This window comes from Astatotilapia calliptera, chromosome 16 (assembly GCF_964374335.1).
Source record: "Astatotilapia calliptera chromosome 16, fAstCal68.1, whole genome shotgun sequence".
NCBI lineage: Eukaryota > Metazoa > Chordata > Actinopteri > Cichliformes > Cichlidae > Astatotilapia > Astatotilapia calliptera.
This window is the reverse complement of record NC_137437.1, coordinates 7,970,612-7,991,966: the sequence shown is the minus strand read 5'-3', so window position 1 is coordinate 7,991,966 and position 21,355 is coordinate 7,970,612. Positions and strand designations below refer to the sequence as shown.

General features: G+C 39.1%; 1 protein-coding gene across 2 annotated transcripts; it reads left to right on the top strand.

The window, feature by feature from the left end:
• The first annotated feature begins 150 nt into the window (after positions 1-150).
• Positions 151-21,244, top strand: itm2bb (integral membrane protein 2Bb). Of its 2 annotated transcripts, none has more exons than XM_026144524.2 (7): positions 151-394; positions 16,277-16,408; positions 17,531-17,599; positions 18,675-18,818; positions 19,192-19,302; positions 19,995-20,145; positions 20,396-21,244. In XM_026144524.2, exons 1-7 carry the CDS (start codon positions 311-313, stop codon positions 20,482-20,484), a joined length of 780 nt encoding a protein of 259 aa, XP_026000309.1. In that variant the 5' UTR covers positions 151-310; the 3' UTR covers positions 20,485-21,244. The 2 variants fall into 2 exon arrangements, with proteins under 2 accessions (XP_026000309.1, XP_026000308.1); XM_026144523.2 differs by having other exon boundaries at positions 156-394; positions 16,277-16,435.
• Positions 21,245-21,355: the final 111 nt, after the last annotated feature.

The following is a 21,355-nucleotide window of genomic DNA, read 5'->3' as shown; positions in this document are numbered from 1 at the left end:
TTACATAGTTTCACATTGATGTTGCTTGTAAGCTAAGTTTTAAGCTGGGATTGTGCCATTTTGCTTCGTATTTCAGTCAAATGTCGGAACGTCTCAGACTAATCGTCGTGGATATGCTTTTATTTTGAAGGCCGGAAGCGCGGTCACTCTAAGTCTAGCTTTACGTCGCTCTTATCACAACAACAGACTTGGCCGGGGAAGAAGTGCGACTTCTTTTTATTTCGGAGCAAATTCTCTTTGCTGTTGTTTGCTTTTTGTTGTGTTGCTTTTTTCCCACTTTCTGTCGGAGATTGTCACCACTTGTTTCAAGATGGTCAAGGTATCATTTAACACGGCTCTGGCACAGAAAGATGTGAAGAAGGACGCCGAAACTCTTATTCCCGAGGAGGACAAAGTGAGTAGAAAATGGCTAACGGCAAACTAGGTTCTCGGTGGGGGAAAAGGCGCAGTTAAGCATAAATGCGTAGAGACACAATACTGTTGTTTAACAGGGCTCCTGATATATTTCAGTTTCCCCACTCTTTGAACAGTTTTAAATAATACATTTTAAAATCATACAATATGTTTTTAAAATACTAACGTCAAATAATTCAGAGTTCGGTGGACGTTACTTTCTCAGGTGGCGTTTGTTTTTTTCACCTTTGATACTCTTGATGTTTCCGGTATTTTCTACTTGTTTCCATTTTTTTAAATCTATTTTATACACTGACTAAATGCCACATAAATATAATATTTACACCTTTTAAGTTGGTCTGGCAATACTCTGAAAACGTTAATGTAAGTTTATGGGCTCTAAAGTGCAGGAACGAGCTTTGCTTGACTTTTCATGTCGTTTTAGAGGTCAGCAAGTATACTAGCTGGTTAAAGCGTGTAGTTTCCAAACCGATCAGTCAATAAACAGAATTTGATTTTGGTGTTTTTGTTTTTTTTAACCCCAAATCACGTGTAGATTTTTACCTGACAAATTTTAAGATGGGTTTTAATCTGGTTTCGTATTACAGGAGTTGTCAGTGTTCTCACCAGTTATTCCTCCTTTTTTTGCAATCAGTTCGCCTCAGACTTCAAGGACGTGAAAATGTGCTGAGGGGGGGAAAAAGAAAAGAAAAGAACACAACAGAAAATGCAGATGTTATGTTATTGCGTCTTGGTGAAAGGTGCCACTCTCACAAAAGAGAAAGCATAATAGGTGGGAACTTCCCCATCACTAAACTCAAAAGTCCATGCAAATTTATTTATATTTAGTCTGCACCTCTCAGCAATTAATGACGGCTTAGGAAGGAAAGGCTTCACAGGAAGGCATAAGAGTCTGTCACTTCGCCAACCTCTGTGGTCTGAAAGGTATGTATGTAGAGTGTCCTAGAAATGTCATTCATAAGTTGGAAAATCCCCCCCCCCCCCCCCCCCAAAAAAATAAAAATAAAAAAATAAAAATGCAAAAACCCAAAGGAGTGCTGTGCAGTATGGTGACACTGCAGTGCATTTCACACAATATTCACTAGAAAAGTGCAACTAAATGACAGTTTTGGAGTTGCAGAGTGGCTGTGACTGCTGTGTGATCTCAACCTGCGAAGGAGCTTGTTCAGCTGCTTTCGAGCTGACTTGTGGAGTTGAATGTGTGGGCTGCTGAGGCGTGTTGCCTCTCAGACGGTAAAGTCTACAAGATCTTCCCGCTGGCCTCCACCCTGTTGTAAAAGGAGCTGTCTGTTGTTTCTGTTTCGTTCTGACTGAGGACGTCTGGGCTCTCTCTGTATGCAGAGAGCGCTGCGATGTCAACCGTGCTACATGTTGGAGTTGCAAACGCAAACAGCTGCTTGTAGTTTCAATGATGTGCAATGAGTGACAAACCACAAAGTGTAATTCTCGATGAGAAGCTGTGAGAATATCTTATCTTGACTCGTGGTGAGAGTTCTGCATTAGCTGGAAACTTTCACACAATCTGCCTGCTTGGTTATTGTGGGATTAGACTGTATGAAGGTGGCATACACCTCCAACCCCCCACCCCCCTGTGTCTTGAGCTTCAGTGTCACAGACTTTTATCTTTTTAATCTTGATAATCAGAGCTTAATGTGCTCCTTCAGGGGGATTGAAGTAGAAAAGAGGCGATTCTGCACTTCGGTTGGGGTTGTGTCTTGGGGGATTTTCTAGCACTTGTGGAGAGAGCAAATGAGGACTTTGTGCCATGTGTCTCGTGCGTGGGGTTCAGTAGCATTTAGTTGAAATGTAATCCTTTGAAGTCCTTTACTGAACCTTTTTTAAAGTAGGGTTGTTGTTTTTTTAGAGTTAGATATCAGCCCCTATCCTCTAATTTGATTTAAATTAACAAAGTCTGGATAGGATAACAAGTGCATTATTGTCCCAAAAGTCTGAAAATTTCTTTGTTACAACCGCCAAAAATTAACTCAACCTGTAAACAAAAGAGTTCAAAAGAGTTCAGAAAACTAAAGTGAAGGCACTAAATAAGTAAAAGTCTAATGCAATAAAATACAATGCAAGTAAAAAAAAAAACTTAACATTTAAATAAAATGTCAAAAAGTGGCAAATATATAATAAAGTGTCTGTATAAAGCAATATATCTCAAACTGAGGAAATCAGAACAAAACAGGATAAAGCTGTAGAGGAAGTCCGGTGCTCATGTGGAAGAACAGACATTTCTGATAGTGATTAATGATTGATTTATCATTGGCAAAGTCAACAAGTTCTTCATAAATGAGGACGCTTTACTAAATTTCTAAGACACGATTTAAAATTCTGCACTGTATCAGATCTGTTTTCAAATGTATTAACATGCCCTCAAAACAAAAAAGGAAAAAAAACATTCTACAGTCAAGGAACGAGGTGTGTGTCTTGTTGCTCAACAGGATCCAAAAACTGATAAAAGTGGTTATAAAATATAAACGTTGCAGGCTAAAGCTATTAGTAAGCAGCTGCTTTAACAGACGGTTAGCTGATTTAAATTAATCGCAACTAGAAAAAATCCATTTATCCCAAACCACCAACAGAAGTGGACAGGAGCAGAGATGGAACAGGAAGTTTTATTACCCGCATCCAGCACGCGAAGCCAGTCCTGTCTGTAGCAGTGAGAGAGCACTGGATCATATCTAATCTGATTTAAGTACCCCTGAGTAGCGGTCATAGGTGGATGAATATTAGCTGAATAAGTGAAAGACTATTAAGTCTTTAACAGCTCCTCTGGTTCTCTAATCCCTCATTAAACGTGTTGAACTTTGTTTTGTTTATGTGTAAAAATTGCTGAGAGGAACAGTATGCTAATACAGTACATTAGCCTTAGTTTAGAAAATAGCTTGGAAAAAATCATGATGTGATGTAAATTCAGTTCTGTTTTTAATTTGATTCATTTCTTCTTCAGAAAGTACCGATAAAAATACCATTAAAGTAATGGACTGATAAGCATTATCATTAGAAATACCATTAAAACCATTCACCATACCCATACCTCATTCTGTAGTCAAGGAAATATGTTGGAAAGTGTTTTCTAACATATTTAGAAATCAAAGAATTATTAAAAAAAAAAAAATCTCCCATGGAGCAGGCTTGAGTTTATCACACCGTCATCTATTTTGCCTTCATGGAAATTTTCCTGCTGCTCTGCTTCCTGAGGGAGGAATCTGCTCTACTGGTCAGACCGCACAGGACCAAACAGGAACTAGCAAATGTTTTATGTTTTTGCCAGTTGTGTTTATGTGTGTTGGGGAGGTTATTTGATTATAAAAATAGTCAATCTGTTGAGGTCTTGGCTCCTGTTTGTTTTCTTTTCCTCATTGCTCATGTGAACACAGACACTGTTGTAGTTCAGTGAGTTGCAAATCTTGTAAATGTAGCAGCTTGCTGGTTTACTGCCATATGTGCCGATTAGTAAACAACAGATGAGTTATGATACAAAAATAGGAGCTAGGATGCTTTAAAGTGCGGGATGAGCCAAGTCTTGCTGATACAAGGTGGCCTGATGGCAGACACTTGAATGTGCCATGAGTCTTGTGGTCTGACAGGCTGGAGACAGTGAGTTTGTCTGTAAGCCATCCCGTTCTGCCCTCATCAGATGTTTTGGTCATTCCTGCCTCCTGTTATAGCTGTGAATTTTCCTTGGATGTTTGGATTCAGATACAGTTATTAATCATTACTGATTGGGGAGAATGCCACATGATTATTATGTATGGTAGGAGGTCTCACAAGATCAGCCATTTGCTCCTTGTTGGTTGGTAGACTAAACAAAAGAATGTCTGCAGGAGCAAAGAGCGGTCCAGACAACAGCAGACTGTTGAACTGTGGAAGACTTGTTTCACAGGGAATGATAGAGATCCAATAGCTAACCAAAACTTTGATTGCTTGCCACTGGAGGCTGAGTAGGTGAAAGATCGACAGCAATCCAGTTAAAAATCCAGCACCTGCAACTGCTGATGATCACAAACTCAGCTACAGAACATTTTTCCAATTTTACTACTTGTGAATAGATCTTGTTAATTAAAGGCTGTATTTGCATCATCTTGACTCTAGCTGAACTAAGCAGTGAGTATGTTCTGGCTTATATTGAGTGATGAAGACATACTTTGCCAAAGAAAAAACTTGAATTTTGATAGTTTCTCTTTTTGTTGGGTTCCTCTTTACTCTCTGAGTCACTATCTGTCTGATAAACTCTTGTCTGACTTCCCTTTCATTTTCATTCTTCTTATATTTTAGCTCAGTTATGAGCAGAAAAACAGCATATTGAACTTTTGTAAACTTGAAAATTTATAGTATTCTTTAGATAAATTGAATAACAATTATCAGCATGTTTTATGATGGATACAGCTGTGTTTGCATCAAATACAAATTTCTCTAAGATTGGTTGGAAATGAATTAAAGGTGCTTGATTATGTATCTGCTCTGAGTAAATAGATGTTTTTTAACAAAGTGACTTGGCGTATTACCAGACAGCAAAAAGCCATGTGAATGAAACTCATAGAGGTTCATGTATAACAGGAACAAATTTGCAAGCCTGTTTGGCTCCACAGATACTGCTTGAGCACTTGTGGTGTATTCGGGGACAGCTAAACTAAGCATGAAGATATGCTTAGCCTAAATATTTAGCTTGACCTATTTTCCCTCTATAGTTGTCTCAGTGACTGTCGTTAGTATGAGACACACTCAGGATTATTGGGGATTGTTTAACCTGTTAAGGTCTGATAGAAACATCCTTGCACAGCAGTTGAACTGAAGGCCATGACCGCACCTACAGAGCAGTGTGCTGTTTGTGATGTGGCTTTGCAGCCCTTTATATTGTCTGCCTGATTGTGTTTACAGTCTTTCTTTTATACAGGATGGCTGTGAGCCATGCACAGTCATAGTGCTGGACTTGCACCTTTATACTTTCGGTGTTGTTCCTAGTTGCTATATAAGAGACAGCTGCTGTGTAGCCACCATACACTGCATTTGGTATAGAACGATGTCAGTGTGTGTGTTTTATAGCAACCTTGCAAATAATTTACAGGTGACCGTAAACACATTAGGAAACTCAGCAAGTATTAATACCAGCTGTAGCACCCTGTGTCCAAAACCAGAACTTTGTTCATGTCCAGTGAAAAACCTCTCATACAGTCAATTTATCCTATTATTTAATGCACAGAAAATAATCTATCATAATATTTCTGAGTCTGAGATGGTAAATTCAGCTTTAGCCAACAGATTGGTTTCCCCCCCCCCCCAATTAAAACGTTTGAAACAGTTATTTGACTTACAAGTCGGCAGAATAATTATTGCAAATTTAGTAAAATCTTTATGCTTTTTGTCCACTTATTGTTTATTTCAAGTGTTAATAAATATACTATTATGTCTGCTTTACAAAATTGCCGCTTTGTGCAAATTTAGAGCGTTCTTCAGTTAGATATTTTCTCTTTAAAAATTTTCTATTTAATAAATTATCAGTTTTATTGACCAAGTGCTTCAACAGCACACTACAGGATTTTCATCATATTGTCATTGAGACAGTGCAGTTTTGCGTTTGTAAGGCACATTTACACAACAAACACATTATTAGTACTTAATGTTAAGATGAGAAAAACAAGGCCAATATATGATAATTTGGTTTTAAATGACGAAAACTGCTTAGATGGTAAGGCAAATAACTTCCAGCTACCTCAGCTTAACTTTGGATGGAGGAGCACCTGTGCTTACCTCACAGTTGGTGAGCGGCAGTGTTTGAATCAGGCTGTAGTGCTACAGCAGTTGCGGGTGGTGCTTATTAAAGATCAGCTTTCACATCTCTGTCCTCAAATCAACTGCAGCCGTGTCAAGCTGAGTGTAGAACATCACAGGAGGAAACCACTGCGCTGAAAATTTCACTCTCAGAAGAGTCTAGTGTTTAATTTCATGCTTAAATATAAACGTTGAGTTCTCCTGACTTGATGGGCTTTTTTTTTTTTTTTTTTACTTTCAATTATATGTTGAGAAAAAGTTTGCACGACTTAAATTATATTTTTTTTAAATAAGTAAAACACAGCCAGCTACCAAGAGACTTTTTTTGTAGTGATGAGAAACCACTTTTGTCTTCAAGTCAGGTTAAATTTAAATGAATACATTTTTAAAAAGTAACAATCAAGACAAAGCAGCCAAACCACTCCCCCATTTATTTATAAATGAGCAAGTTCCTGGGACCAACGTCGTGCAACCTCTGTGTACTGACTGTGCTACAAAATGGCTTCTGCAGCTGCGTTTGATAATAAGTTTGATTTGTCAAATAGAAGAAATGAGTCTTCAAACTATGCATATTGCAAAAGTGTCAAAACCGTCTCAGTGTGCGTCTTCATCCTCTCATTCTGTGATGAGTGAAATAGATGATAAGGTTGAACTTTGGCCTGTGCGTGTCAGCTAATAAAGTGTCTAAGCTGAAGTACAGATAAGAGAAGTATACAGCGGTCCCTCGTTTATCGCGGTAGTTACGTTCCAAAAACAACCTGCAATAGGTGAAATCTGCAAAATGTTTTAAGATTGTAAAACAACTCACTATAAGCTTTATACACTTTTCTCAGACACACATGAACATTTTCACACTTCTCTCTCTTGTTTAAACACTCAAAGTTCAAACCTTCGTAGAAAAAAAGTCCAGTATTATAGAATGAAACCAAAGGAACCCGCAGGTGCCTTTGAGGGTCCAAAACGTTTCGTTGACATTGTTGTGTTTGTTTGGGAGAAAACTTACAAACATACAGTGCAGCACTTCAGAGTCACACTGCTAGCGATTGAAGATTTATGTAAATTTGACCAGCTGAACACATACTGTACTGTACAGGAGACGCAGCATGAGATTGATTGACAATGGTCTACAGCCAATCAGGACGCAGAACACAATGCACTGTTAAAAAAAAAAAAAACAGCATGCAAAATTGCGAAACAGCGAGGCCGCAAAAAGTGAACCGCGTTATAGCGAGGGACCACTGTATTCCGAAGATTATGAAACTAGACTCCTTTTCCCGTATATAGTCTTTTTGAACATCAACGAAACTAGACAGTATTAGAAAATAAAGAGTGCTAAGTTTTTTTTTTTTAATCTCTAGTTGTAGCATTTCATTTGTGAACATTTTCTACTGTACTTTAAACAAAGTTCTGGTACTTTGTAAAAATATACACTGCTGTCACCAGCTGTCTCAGGCTATGTCCATACGTACACGGGTATTTTTGAAAACGCAGATTTTTCTATGCATTTGGCCCTTTCGGCCAACACACAAACTGCGTTTTGGGTCATTGAAAACGCAGATTTTTAAAAACTCCTGCCAAGGTAGAGATTTTCAAAAAACGTTGTTTTCGCGTTTATGCGTGGACGAGGAAAATTGAGATTTAGTCATGCAACGTCAAAGTTGTGCGCCTTTTTTGGCGTCACGATGTGCGCCACGTTTTTGTTTACATGAGATGAATTTCTACAACAGCAGATAGAGACAAAATACTGTTGCTGTTAATCTTACTATCTGCAGTTTTTACACGCTTGCGTATACACACGCAGATACTGTTCATCCATTTAGAAAGACGGAGTTGTCAGAGTGAACTTCGGACGGGGCTTCTACATTCAGCACAGACGCTCTCGCAACCCAAATCCCGACGCCAACGTCATCGTCGATTTTGAATAAAATAATGTTTTTTAAATTAAATGTTTATTTATGTATGTTGTGTGCATTTTGTCCATTTCTAAGTTGTGAGTCAACACCAGCCAAAATACTGTTTTTAGTCATTAACATTTGAAATGATGAAGGCACTTTAAAAGTAACACAAAATTAGCAGTCTTCCCAGAAAAACCAAAAACTTTTCAGAAGTGCTTAAAGTTAAAATCCTGTTTACTCTTTTCCTTCCAGGTTCCTAGACTTCTGATTGGCCAACATACAACATAAACGGTTAGGATTTGGCATGTTCTTGACACCGTTTGACTTCGTTTTTGGCTTTTACATGTGGATGGGATTTTTTTTTTTTTTAAATCTCTGTTTTCAAAAATACGTGTGGACGTGGAGTTTAATAAACTCAGCCCTCTGCTCCTTGCTTCCTAAAATATAACACGACATTGGAGTAAATTCTCGACCATCTCACACTTCTGTTTAATCAGTTTTCTTTGTAACATTTATTCAGCTGTGTGAAAACTATAACTTTAATATCAGCCGCACCGATTTACTCAGGAACAAATAAAACAGTAGCGAAAGACTGCGCAGGGTATGAAAACGGCATAGCACTTTTGCAAATATGTGATGTCTTGATAAATCGAGCAGATATCACCCGATATATTGGGTGATATCTTGAAAATTTTGTGACCCAGAAAGAGTAATATTAAAACTAAGTAGCTGCCGCTTTATTGTTGGAACCTGGAATTGGCTGGGCCACGCTATGAATTGTGGGATACGTTGGGCCACGAAGAATACCTCCAGCCCATCCTTCAAGTCCAGGGAAATGAAGGACACATTTGTCGGCCGCATTTGGAGGAGCCTTTTAATTGCAACAGAATTTCCCTCGGGATAAATAAAGTTCTTCTTATCTTATGAATTCAGTCTTTAAATGTTTGAGCAGTTGTATCTGCCGAGCCTCACAGTTTGGGTGTCATATACTTTGAGTGTATGTGGTTTTATAGAGGCTGAGCTGGAGCAGTTACATGCTTACACCTGCTGTTTATGCAGATGCTCAAAGGAACCTGTGGTTGTATCTTGTTGACGTTGTGGGCATTTTGAAGCAAAACTTTATTGCAGTATTTAGGTTAAGAGCTTCATGTACATACTTGCTGTGCTTTGATTCCTAATTTCAGCATGAAACCTGGTGAACCTCCCTGCCCTGTCTGACGACAGTATAATCAGCTATGGAAGTAATCATTATCATTAGTAGTCTGTTGAGATTTAAAAGGTCTCCTTTTTACGTAATATTGATTTTCTTTTCCGTCTATCACGTCTTTCAGCAAACAATCGAATGAAAATAATGTTTTCTCTCAGTTTTGAGAAGGAGCTATTCCACATGTGCCAGTAAAAATTTTTCTTCCACCTTCACATTCATCAGTAAACCTAATTACAGATTTGGATTACAGACCTAACCTTTCCTCAGTTGCTCTCTGCTTGTTTGTTCTCTGGTTGGTGTCTCAGACACGTGGGCTGCTTGAAAAGGATTACAGTGTAATCAGTCAGATGGAGACTCAGCCAGAGAGCTTTAGCTGCCTCCCACAGGACGCTGCCGACCACTGAAACTCAAGAAGAGGGAGGATTAACTAAGCAGGCACATATATATGACAGCAGCTATGAAGCCCATGCACATTTACATAGTGCACACTATCTGAATGGTGTGCACAGCCACTGCTTAACGTAGTGAAAAAGTGTAGGGTTGCGTCCCACCATGATGCTATTAGTATTATATCTGTGACACATATCTAAGTCCTAATGTATGTTTACATACTTATAAATACACTGTGTGGTGGAGGATCAACATTTAACCACCTGTAATACACTTCAGCCAATGGTAATACACTTCATGAACCCCTAATAGGATTTCAGCTCTTCCCTTAAATGCTTTCCTTTAAGCCAGTGTGACACACTTGCTGACTTTGGCTTTTTAAACACAAAGATTTGCTGCTTTCTTTTATATTCCTTACACTCTTTCTACTCTTTCTTCTTTCGACCTAACGTTACCCAGTTACTGCCTTCACAGACACGCTATGTAGCTCAGAGGTGAAGATAAAGTTTCATGTGTAGACTGAAATAAAACCCGCCTTGGACAGTGATACTCACCTGTATCCACAGAGATGGAAACACAAGCCGTCCTCAGGTAGACTGATGCTTATGGACAGCATTATCCGCTTAAGACATTTACTGAAAGACTGAATCGTGCTTAGGATCACAGGGAGTTCTAAATAGTACTTTATTTGCATATTGATTATTGACAAGGAAAATGCCACAATACAGAACATGAAACATATTTGTTGAGGTGAACTGAAAAAGTGTTAAAGCTTTCAGTATGCCTGCAAAAGACAAAGAACTGCATTAATAGGTAACCAAAGCCTGACAGAAATGGAATATATGCATAACTAAAATATTCCTGAAATAGTAGTAATAGTAATGAATTGAACATAAACACACACACGGCTGCCAGTGGTTTACATTTAATCATGAAGTTGCTTTCAAAGCAAAAGTACTTTTGCTTTTCAGTGAATTCTAGCTTCTCAAATGAGCTTTTCCTCCTCATCTTTATACTGTCATACATTTAATATCTTTATGCTAAGCATAAATATCAACATTGATCCCCTAGTTTAATTTACTTCATGTCTTATGTTACATTAAGGTGTAAAAGGCAAAAAGAACTTCTCAGATTTATTTCTGGAGACTTGATCGTCTTTTACTTTCAACAACTAAGCAACACTGTAAAGCTTTTCTGTAGGATTTCCACTACTTGTTGACCACTGAGCACAAACATCATTTATTTTTCCTGGCTGTCAACTTTAATTCTGGAAAATTAACTGGGTTTGTTTATTTTGTTGTTGTTGGTTGTTTTTTTTGTTTTTTTTTGTGTGTGTGTGGGGGGGGGGGCAGGGTTTGTGGCCACAATGACTCTAAAGATCTTCACACACAGATTAATAGCTCTAACCATGTGAATCCACAAACATAATTAACTGGAAAATGTTTGTTTGTTGTGGTGGGTTTAGTGTGGTCAGCCCGTAGGTTCATCTCAAAGACACACAAACACCGTCATTGATCCCTGTGGTGTTGTGAATGAAGCCCAGAGGACACTTCAGCACAGTGTAAACCAGCAGCCTTCATCCTCACAGCAGCAGCTCAAACCTGGGATTTCTGTGGCCACCAGTGTTGGGTTTGTTCCTCAAAAAGAGTGCCCTATTGTGTAGTGTATTACACAATTCTCATTACTTTTCTCAAAAGTAAGGCTGTATGTTCATTAATTACTTACCAGAGAAAGTAACTTATTGCACTACTGTTGCATTGCTTTTGCATTACTCTATAAATGACTTTGTACACAATTAACAATATAAACCACACTGCAACACAAATCCCTGTCCTAATGAGGACACACAATCTTTCTTTTAGTGTTTGCACGAGAACACAAAAATGGTAACACAAAGGACAGTCGAAATCCAGCCCAAAGAGATTTCAAAGCGATTGCGAGTTATATTACTGTAGAAACATGTGCAGGTACTGAAATGTAATCTGATTACATTAACCTCACACTTTGGAATGTGCTACACCCATCACTGGTGACCACCAACCACAACAAAAAGCTTACACAATAAGTCGTTCCTGGCTTAAGAACAAAAGAGGACGTGTCATTTAACCAGACAGCACTGAGAAACAAAAATATCATTGTGTATAAAAAGATGTTTGTGTTGAGAGTTGGGCCAGCTCAGATATGTTTCAGTTTCATATACTTCATAAACATTTTTAAATGTAATGATACAATTAATAATCTGTAGGCCCTCAAATAATGATGAAATGATACAAATTTTGAGTGTTGAGTGTAGAGTTTTTGACTGTACATATTGTTCTCATGACGTCGGCATGCTTTCCCGTGTTGACATAGGAGTGGTATAATGAGGGTGCGTGTGTTGGAATTATGAAACGTTGGTCTGAAGGCCTGTTGGGTCTTGTTGTTGGTGAGACTTTAAGAGATGGTTGTAAAACTGGAAAAAGACATAGCAGTGCTCCACAGCAGAGGTCCTGATACAAACTTTGTCTTGAAATTTGAAAACGTTTTTACTTGGTGAACTTGCTACTGATGCTTCCTCGTCATGCTTGATGGTCTGTGCATTAAATTGTTGTTGGAGAGTAGCGAGCAGTTTTCAGATTGTATGTTACCACATGCAGTTCATCCTTCATTAAAGACATGAACCAACCATAGACGGTCAGCTGCAGTTCAGCCGCAGACCAGGTCTGACATATATGTTATTAGTAACATGCATTTCACCATTTCAGGGAGAAAGTCGTCATCAGTCCTTATTTAACCTCACCCTTAGTAAACTTATTGCAGCTTTGCCACTGGAGCCAATATTCACACCCTTTTTGGACAGCACTACTCTACACTTTCCTGCTTTAGTTTCCTTCCTTCTGCTCTGTTCAATTGTGGAGAGCTGTGAGTACCTGTGAATGAGCTTTTTGCTTGGGTTAAGTCTCTTTCGTGATATTGAATCAGGATCCTTAAAGTAAATGTTTTTTAATTAAAGTGCAATACATGCGTCCTTCCTTGAAGGTCTCAGAACTCTTTTGTTCTGTTTGCTATAGAGACTTCTGCTTTTTATGTTTTGCTAACTTTTTTTTCCCCTTCCCTTAAAACCAAAAAGACATGTGATTGGAGCAAACCCCTTATTTAGCAGAGGTGACCCCAGCTATACAGCTGATGGAGAAAAGCCTGAGGAAATGTTCCCAATTTGGTGTCTTTCTGCCAGGCAGTGGTGGTATTAAACTGACTGCATCTGACACTAACATGTTGCTGATCTGTCAGCCAGTGTGTACTTTTTAAACGGTCTCACCCCCCACTTCCTCTTATTTGTCCGCATATTTGGTTTCATGCTAACGTCTGCTTTTTGGTTCCTTTTTTTAATCGCTACCGGTATTTCTGTTCATTCCAGGAAAAATGTTACATTCTAAGAGTCCTCTCCTGCTTTCTGTACTTTGACTTGTAGATCTGAAAGGGCTGACTATCTATTTCTCAGCAGCCACCCTGCTGCTGCTTTAAAAAAACAGAAAAGGCTCTTAACACTCTTCTTCTCTACCCGATATGCTGAAATGCATGGTAATGCTTCACTGACCAATCAAAAATGTAAAAACAAGCTTTAAACTGGAAGTCAGCTGTTCTCAAAGCAGATAATTCATGCTGACAAGTCTTGTTTTGTGATGACACAGTATATCTGCAGGCCACAAAAGATGAGGATGTCCTAAAAAAAATTTTATCCAGTGTATAAATGTGTTAAGTTCAAGTACTAAAACATGAAAAAACAACTTTAACATTTTAGTGATTAGCGATCGTGGCTCAAGAGTTGGGAGGTCGCCTTGTAATCGGAAGGTTGCCGGTTCGAGCCCCGGCTTGGACAGTCTCAGTCGTTGTGTCCCTGGGCAAGACACTTCACCCGTTGCCTACTGGTGGTGGTCAGAGGGCCCGGTGGCGCCAGTGTCCAGCAGCCTCGCCTCGGTCAGTGCGCCCCAGGGTGGCTGTGGCTACGATGTAGCTGCCATCACCAGTGTGTGAATGTGTGTGTGAATGGGTGGATGACAGGTTGTGTAAAGCGCTTTGGGGTCCTTAGGGACTAGTAAAGCGCTATACAAATACAGGCCATTTACCATTAACTACGATCAGTGTGACAAAAGACTGTGTTTGTTCATTTTATAAAATTTACACATGTAGTCTTGACCTTGGTCTAACCAGGATGATTTAATAACCATAATATCCCCTGGGTTTGATTATATAATAATAATAAGCATTTTCCTGTCAACCCTTGTGTTATTGTATACAGCACACTGTTGAACTGAACCAGTTCTAGACCAATAAGGATTTAGGAAATTAGCAAACACACTCTGTCTGGAAATGCATGCTAAATATTAGCCTTTTTTGATCATTTAATTGTTGCATGGGTGTACATGCGTGGTTTACATATGAACATAGGAGACTTGGATGTTCTGCTTTAGTTAAGACAGAAGGATGGGCCTTTTACATAGTGCAGCACTGTGAGCAATTTGTCTTTACGTTAAAATGTTTGGTCAACCAGGTTAATTATGAAAGCAAGCATAAAGCATAATTATGTAATATCAGTGCCCCCCACCCCCAAAACTGCCACAAAAAAAGATTATGAAATGTTTTCGTCTGTGTTTCTGTAACGGAAACCGCACAATTTATTTTCAGACTTAACAGGAAATTTAAAAAAAGAAAATGGTATTCACAGGAAAGCAACAGATCAGCTGTACTTCAGACGTGTTCCCAAATGTGTTGGAGGTTTTTATCCTAAAAGAACGTGCCCGGCTGGAGTACACAGTGTAGGTTTTGTTTGCAGCTAAAACCCCTGTTCTTTTCATAGCTGTTGAATTACTTGCCCATAATCCCATAATCTTCATTTCTCCTCTCGGCTCACGTTAGAATCTCAGCTTCCTTTGTTACGTTGTTCAGAGAAAGTAACTTTTATGGCATAAACAGAAATCGCTATTAAAACAAAAATGCCAGCTGGACTTGCATGCAATATCATGTAGTAATGTTGCCACGCTTGCAGCTTGGTGAGCCTCTTCTGGCAGAGCGTGACTTTCAGCTGATGCAAATATAACAACTTCTCATCCTCACAAAGGCAGTATTATTGTGTTGGTGGTAAAGCTGCCCCTTGAAGTGTCCCGGCATTTATTGCTACTCAGCAAACGAACGCGTGCAAGGTTCTCCACAAATGTGGATTGTGTTTTCTTCCTTTTAAAACATTTGGACTTCAATAAAAGGGGGCTCTAAATGCCACTGTACAATAGCTGCTCAGGAGCAAACAAGAGAACTGGTTGGAAACTGGTAAATAAAAGAAAGCGGAGGGGAAAAAATCAACATTTGCTGCCTTAAAGCTACCAGGACAGCTTCAGTGCTTCTTGTTATCGGTTCTTCCAGCCTTTGCAACGCGATTCAAATCTAATAAAAGAACATAGCATGAAGAGATCATTCCAGTGACACGAGAAACCAGAACAAGAAAACATGCTTCCTCACCTTGCCCAGATTTTTTTTTTTTTTTTTTTTACTGCCCACTGGTCAGAGAGAGAAGAAGAAAATGCAAATCAAGTAGAAGTTTCTACCTGATTGAAACTCCTTTTAGTCACTATTCAACAAACAGAAAATGTAAATCGGATCTTATTGTAGTTTCCTCTTTCCTGAAGATTCCAGTGAAGTAATAACAGAACGAGTTGAGAGCCACACTTTCATCTCTGTTTTCGTTTCTTTTCACATTTTTAGGTATTTTTTCACTCTCTCTGTTTGTTTCCCCCCTCTGTGATTCGCATCATGATGAGTCACCCTGATGCTGTGTTAGTCTGAAAAGAGATGTTGAGCCTGCTTCATCTGATCTCAAGAAAGCCTTTGTTTTCTTACACACACACACACACACACACACACACACACACACACACACACACACACACACACACACACACACACACACACACACACTCTCTTTCCTCATCTCACACCCTGGCCTCTGGATTAATAGTTGACGTAGTTCAAGATATTTTCCCGGCTGAATAGCTGGTGAAAGTTGGGACGGGTTCTGATTTTTATTTGAGTCTAAGTGCATTTGAATTTATTTAAAAAAACAAAACAACAAAATGTGCACAGTATTCAACCCATACTGCTGATTTTTGCTTTCAATTAATGTAATGTGGAGTGCTATTAAGTACATTTATATAACCGCAGTACTTGGTGCGTGCACTGTCCTACATGAACTTAGACTTTACCTGAGTAGGTCCAGCATGGTAAACTTTTCATATGTGGTACTCAGCATTTTTGTTCCCTGCGTTTATCCTTAAGAAAGTGCTTCTCCCCAGACCAGCTGCAGTTTCATCAGTGTATTTGTTTTCTGGGAGGAGGCCCTGCCTTGAAGGCTAGGGTGGTTTTGAATGCTTAATGCTTCAAAACTCAGGAAAATGCATTTGTGAGGGTTTGAAATAATAGGTATGTGTTGAAAATCATCACAAGTATTTAACGATAATAACCAGATGCGTACTGATCCTTGGGGGATTCTCTCAGATCCCTGAATGTATAATTGGAGGCAGTTAAACTTAATCGTATCTGATCAGTAGTTTGCCCTCTCCTGCAGGACGCTGAGGCTGCGGTGCTGGTGCGTCACCAGTCTCGTGCCTGGTGCTGGTGCATGTGCCTCGGTCTGGCCCTCATGCTGTCTGGAGTGGTGGTCGGAGGTGCCTACCTGTATCGCTACTATGTCATGGAGGTGAGTAGCGAGCCTGAGGACAATTTGGTAAGTATCTCATACAGCGCATGGAGCAAATGGTGCGTTGTTAAATATGAAAGCAGACAGGTAGAAATGCAGTTAACAACATTACAACAGAATGTCACAGATGGCGGTGGCTCAGGAAGAGTTGATCATCTATGATTAAAAACTAATGGCCAATGGTGACACCACTTTATCAACTTCATAATGGAATATATAAGTTTCCACATTTTCTGTTTAAAACAGTGACAGTGATGAACATAAACATGCATATGTATGTTACTGCAAAATTGCATATAATTTAGGATGTTATTGTCCTTCCATGAACAAAACCACCCTTATTTAAAGCGCCGTGCTCAGCTGTACTCCTGCAGCTCACACTGACAGTGAAGAGCAAAGCACATGGTACAAATTTATATGTACTTTTAAACACATTTCAGCTCCACTTTCTGAAGAAAACACATTCAAATTTAATTTCTGTTCATGACATGGGTAAGAAAAGGCATGAAACTTGGATCAGAAATTGCAAAAGTAAATGTGAACTGACACAGCGCGACAGGTCAGAGCATGTACGCCACTGCCAGCTGTTCTTGTCACGTTAAGCTCCGCCTACAGCACAGTGGCAGTTCTAGACACAAACTAGACCAAGCTGTTTTGAGTTTATCAACTTGAGCTCATCTTTTGTAGCTGAAGACTGAATAAACCCGTCGCTGATCTGAACAGGCTTCCTGTTTACTATTCTGTAAATGGCTGTGATGTGGCTGAATGTCCTCTTCTATTTTTATTAATCCAAATTCTCTCTAAATTTAAAGAGAATCAAATTGTCTCCATGTCTGTCACATTACATTCCTTAAGGAAATGCGAACATGCGCTGTTTCTAAATTCAGAAAAACTTTGTGTCTACAGAAGTATCTGTTTTTATGCATTTCTCCAGAGAGAACTAAACTTTTAACGTCAAAAACTGATTTTATTAGTTATAACAAAATGCTGTGAAGCAGACGAAACTGAAGGACTCACTGGGAATAAGACTTCCTCAAATTTGAGATGTATGTTCTGTTACGCTTTATTTGTCAAAAATGTCACATCTGTCTCCTTTTTTCTTTTTCTTTTTTTTAACCACAGGAGGGCCAAGTATTTTTTTGTGGCGTCAAATACCGCGAAGAAGACTTCATGATCCAGGAGGAGGATGAGGTATGGCAAAACTCTGGATATAGTATCTTTTCCTTATCAGAGGCCTGTGTTATGAAGCAGGATTTGGGAGCTCAGCGAGGTGCTTCAGGGTTAACCCTCGGCTATCAGGGTTACAACAGGGGTTGATTTGTTAGTGGACTACATCAGTATGGTGGCCATTCAAGATGGAAACCTGATTTGCTCTGGAGCATGATATGTCAAGGTTGGAGACCAGCGGGTACGAAATCACTACCTACTGACCCACTGATCAGTTCTCTGGAGAGTATTTTGCTCATTTATTTTAAAAAAACAAACAAACAACTTCTTGACCCCAGAGTGATAACAGAAGGGCCAGCTGGTTTTAGAGACAGAAAAAAGCTTTTGGTTTTCTCTGCATACCCATCAGGTATCACATTTTTAGGAAAATTGGGTTTTTTTGCTGCAGGCATCTTCAAATCGAAATCATTGCTCTGTAAACCTGAGCCTAAGCCTCGTACTTGGCGATCTTAAATAAGATTGTGAAGAATTATGTCATCATTTCTAGCACATTCCTTATTCCTCGCTCTTTCATGTGCGAACGGGTTTGTGGTTAGATTGTGAAACTCTGGGTTATGTATCGAGTTGAAAATCCCCAAGCGTTATTTGGTTGGTCTAATTGAAGATGCGAGGGTAGGTGAAGCCAGATAAGGACGAGATACCATGAGTATGATGAACTCCCTTGCAACACAGGCCTGTGTTTATATGTTTGTGTTCAGTAGATGTGACACTGGTTCAGTGTGTCTATTGTTTTCATTTAATCATTACCGATTGAGTTACTGATTAATGTCCTGAGTTGGTGACTAACTGACCTCTGCTTGCAGGGCTCTTTTAGGAAAGTGAGCCTAGTCAGTTTCGCATCACTGCCATAAATCAGTGTATGAGCTGACAGGCCTCCAAGCTTTGCTCCATGTGGTTTTATTTCTGTACCAAAAGTATTTTTTAAGAAAATATGACTTGATCCAAAAACAATTCTGAATTATGTTTAGGTAGAAGGAAAGCGTTTCACTGAGTAACCAGTGACTGTAACTTATTAAAAATGTTACGCACTGGTTCATAGGTGGAGGTGGAGCTGCCAAACCACATGCGTCAGATGTCAGAGACGATCCGGGTGTTGGAGACAGAGCAGGTGGAGCTAATCAGTGTGCCAGTGCCCGAGTTTGAAGATGGAGACCCAGCTGACATCGTCCACGACTTCAGCCGGGTATGTACTTGAAAAGATGGAAATAGTGATGTTGACGCAAAGCTACGGTTGCACATTTAGAGGGATTCAAAGTAGACCAAACATCACCTGGAATAACATTCTGACAGCTTTAGAATTTTAGGAAGAACATGTGAGTTGTGAGTGATGCAGTGTCTGCTAACCAGCCAGTAGGAATTCAGCCTGAGATGATTTACCCATCTCCCAGCATAGGCACCTTTATGGGAAACTGTATGCAGATATATTTAGCTATTTAACATTTAGATTTTAAAGATAACCAACTCAGCTTTCTATTCCGTTACTAGGTAAAGAAGAAAAAAAAAAAAGCAAATACCAGTTACTTTTCTGTTTTCTAACTGTATTCCTTCTTTCTCAGAGGCTGACTGCTTACCTGGATCTGTTTCTGGACAAGTGCTATGTCATCCCACTCAACACCTCCATTGTCATGCCTCCCAAAGACTTTTTGGACCTTCTCATCAATATCAAGGTAACTGTGCAGGGTTCAGACCTATTTGTGTTCCTGTGCTGGCTTAAGCCTGGATTATATTTCCATAAATCTGCTGAGGTCCAAGTAACAGTTTCATCATCAGACAGTGAATTTGAGGGTCTGTGTGGATGTCTACATGTTTGCCTTTTTTTTTTTTTTTTTTTTTTTCTTTTAACCTGCAGGCTTGTCCCCACAGAATTTACATTACAATGCACCAACTACCCATGAGAAAGAATTTTAACAGGAATGGCTTCTCGGTCATCAGGTCTCCTTCTGTCCGTTCCTTCATCCACTATGGAGTATAATCTAGGTTTTAGATGACATGATTTATAGCTGTCCTACATGCTCAAATTTACCATTCCATACTTTCCCAGACATGTTAAGGAAACTAGTTCCTAACTGATGCTCGGGGAAGATGCTTTAACGTCTTCCTCGTGTAAAACACTTCAAACTGTTCCAAACAGCTGGGACCAAAATAAATGAATTGAAACCACCAAGCTGCCTGCTTTAAATTGATATTTGCCATGGATCTATTAATACAGGTTCCAGTATTAATGACGATTAAGCAGAATCTGGCACTCCTCAAAGAAAAGAGATGTCCAAAAATTGAAATACAGACCCAAAAAGCGCAAGCTCTTACATATTTGCACCATGCTTTAAATAATTTGCATTTGGTTCCTCCCTTTGCCCAGGCTGGCACCTACTTGCCTCAGTCTTACCTGGTCCGTGAGGAGATGATGGTGACCGAGCGCCTGGAGCACGTCGACCAGCTCGGCTATTTCATCAACAACCTCTGCAAAGGCAAAGACACCTACAAACTGCAGCGCAGAGACAGGATTCTGGGTAAGCATGTCAGGCTTTCATTTAGGTTTAAACATACAGAGATATAAGACTACAGATGCCAAACAGGAAAGGCAAAGACAAAATGCACTGCCATACAAATGTTTAGCAAGCATTAAGAGAGATTGTAAATCATTGCAACCTTTAATCTGTGTATTTGAATGTTTGGAAGTTCTGTGTACTCTTTCAGCAACATGAGACACGAAATGCAGCCATACAAGTTTATATAAGAGATTCTCTGATCACCTCACAGGTATGCAGAAGCGCGAGGCTCTGAACTGCCACAAGATTCGTCACTTTGGGAGTCAGTTTGTGGTGGAAACCCTGATCTGTGAGCCTTAAGACGCCTCGTCGCCTCACGACGTGCTCTTAAAGTCACTGGCGTGCAGTGAGATTGTGTTTTTAATCCGCACCTGTCTATTGTTTCCTGTTCTTTACTTCAGGTAGTTTGAGTGAGTGAGCGTGGTGAAATGTGATGCTGTTGGGTGAATATTCAGTGATCCTAAAATTAAAAAAAAAAAAAAAAAGTGAAGCATTGCGTTTTTTGTTTTATTTTCCAATTTCTATACAGAAATTATTTTCAGAGATAAATTAGCTTACAGCCAGCTGAGTATACAAAAGTAAATTATTTTAATCAAATTAACTGCAAACATAGTATCAAGCTCTTCATTAATAGACGTGGGTAAATATGAGATTTCCTTGCTTTCAGTTCACATATAACATTTTAAGACAGGGCGACTTTTATACCACTCAGTCCACAAAGACTTTTTTTGTATTTTGTCTGCTGTAGCTGTTAATACACTGCACTTGTTTTCTTAACTGGAAAATGATCTTAAAATAAGAGTGTAAATGTGCGCTTCTGCTGCTGAGCTTTAAAGTGTGTGAAATCTGACCGAAGAACACAATATTTTCATTCAGATGAAAGACAGCTCAGAGAAATAAAAACACGCTTATATTAAAATCTTTTTCACAGGGGTTGTCTGTCTTTTTATGAATGTGTAATTTTTTTTTTTTTTGGATAACTCTTCTTGTACCAATTTGTGTATATGATCTATAAACATAAGCAGACATACAGAATAAAGAAAATGGTAGAAACTATAAATGGTGTGTTGTGTGTTTCTGTGCCAGAAGCTTCAGAAAAATCCTATAAACTTTTAATTGGTGTATATACACTAATAATTATTTTGACTGTATTTCTGTTATTGAGCAAAGG

Excerpts from the sequence above, each read along its gene's own strand:
- itm2bb (XM_026144523.2), top strand. The coding sequence starts at position 311 with ATGGTCAAGGTATCATTTAACACGGCTCTGGCACAGAAAGATGTGAAG. Across the intron at positions 395-16,276 it reads TTATTCCCGAGGAGGACAAA|GACGCTGAGGCTGCGGTGCT; the intron begins GTGAGTAGAAAA and ends CCTCTCCTGCAG. Across the intron at positions 19,303-19,994 it reads ACCTTCTCATCAATATCAAG|GCTGGCACCTACTTGCCTCA; the intron begins GTAACTGTGCAG and ends CCCTTTGCCCAG.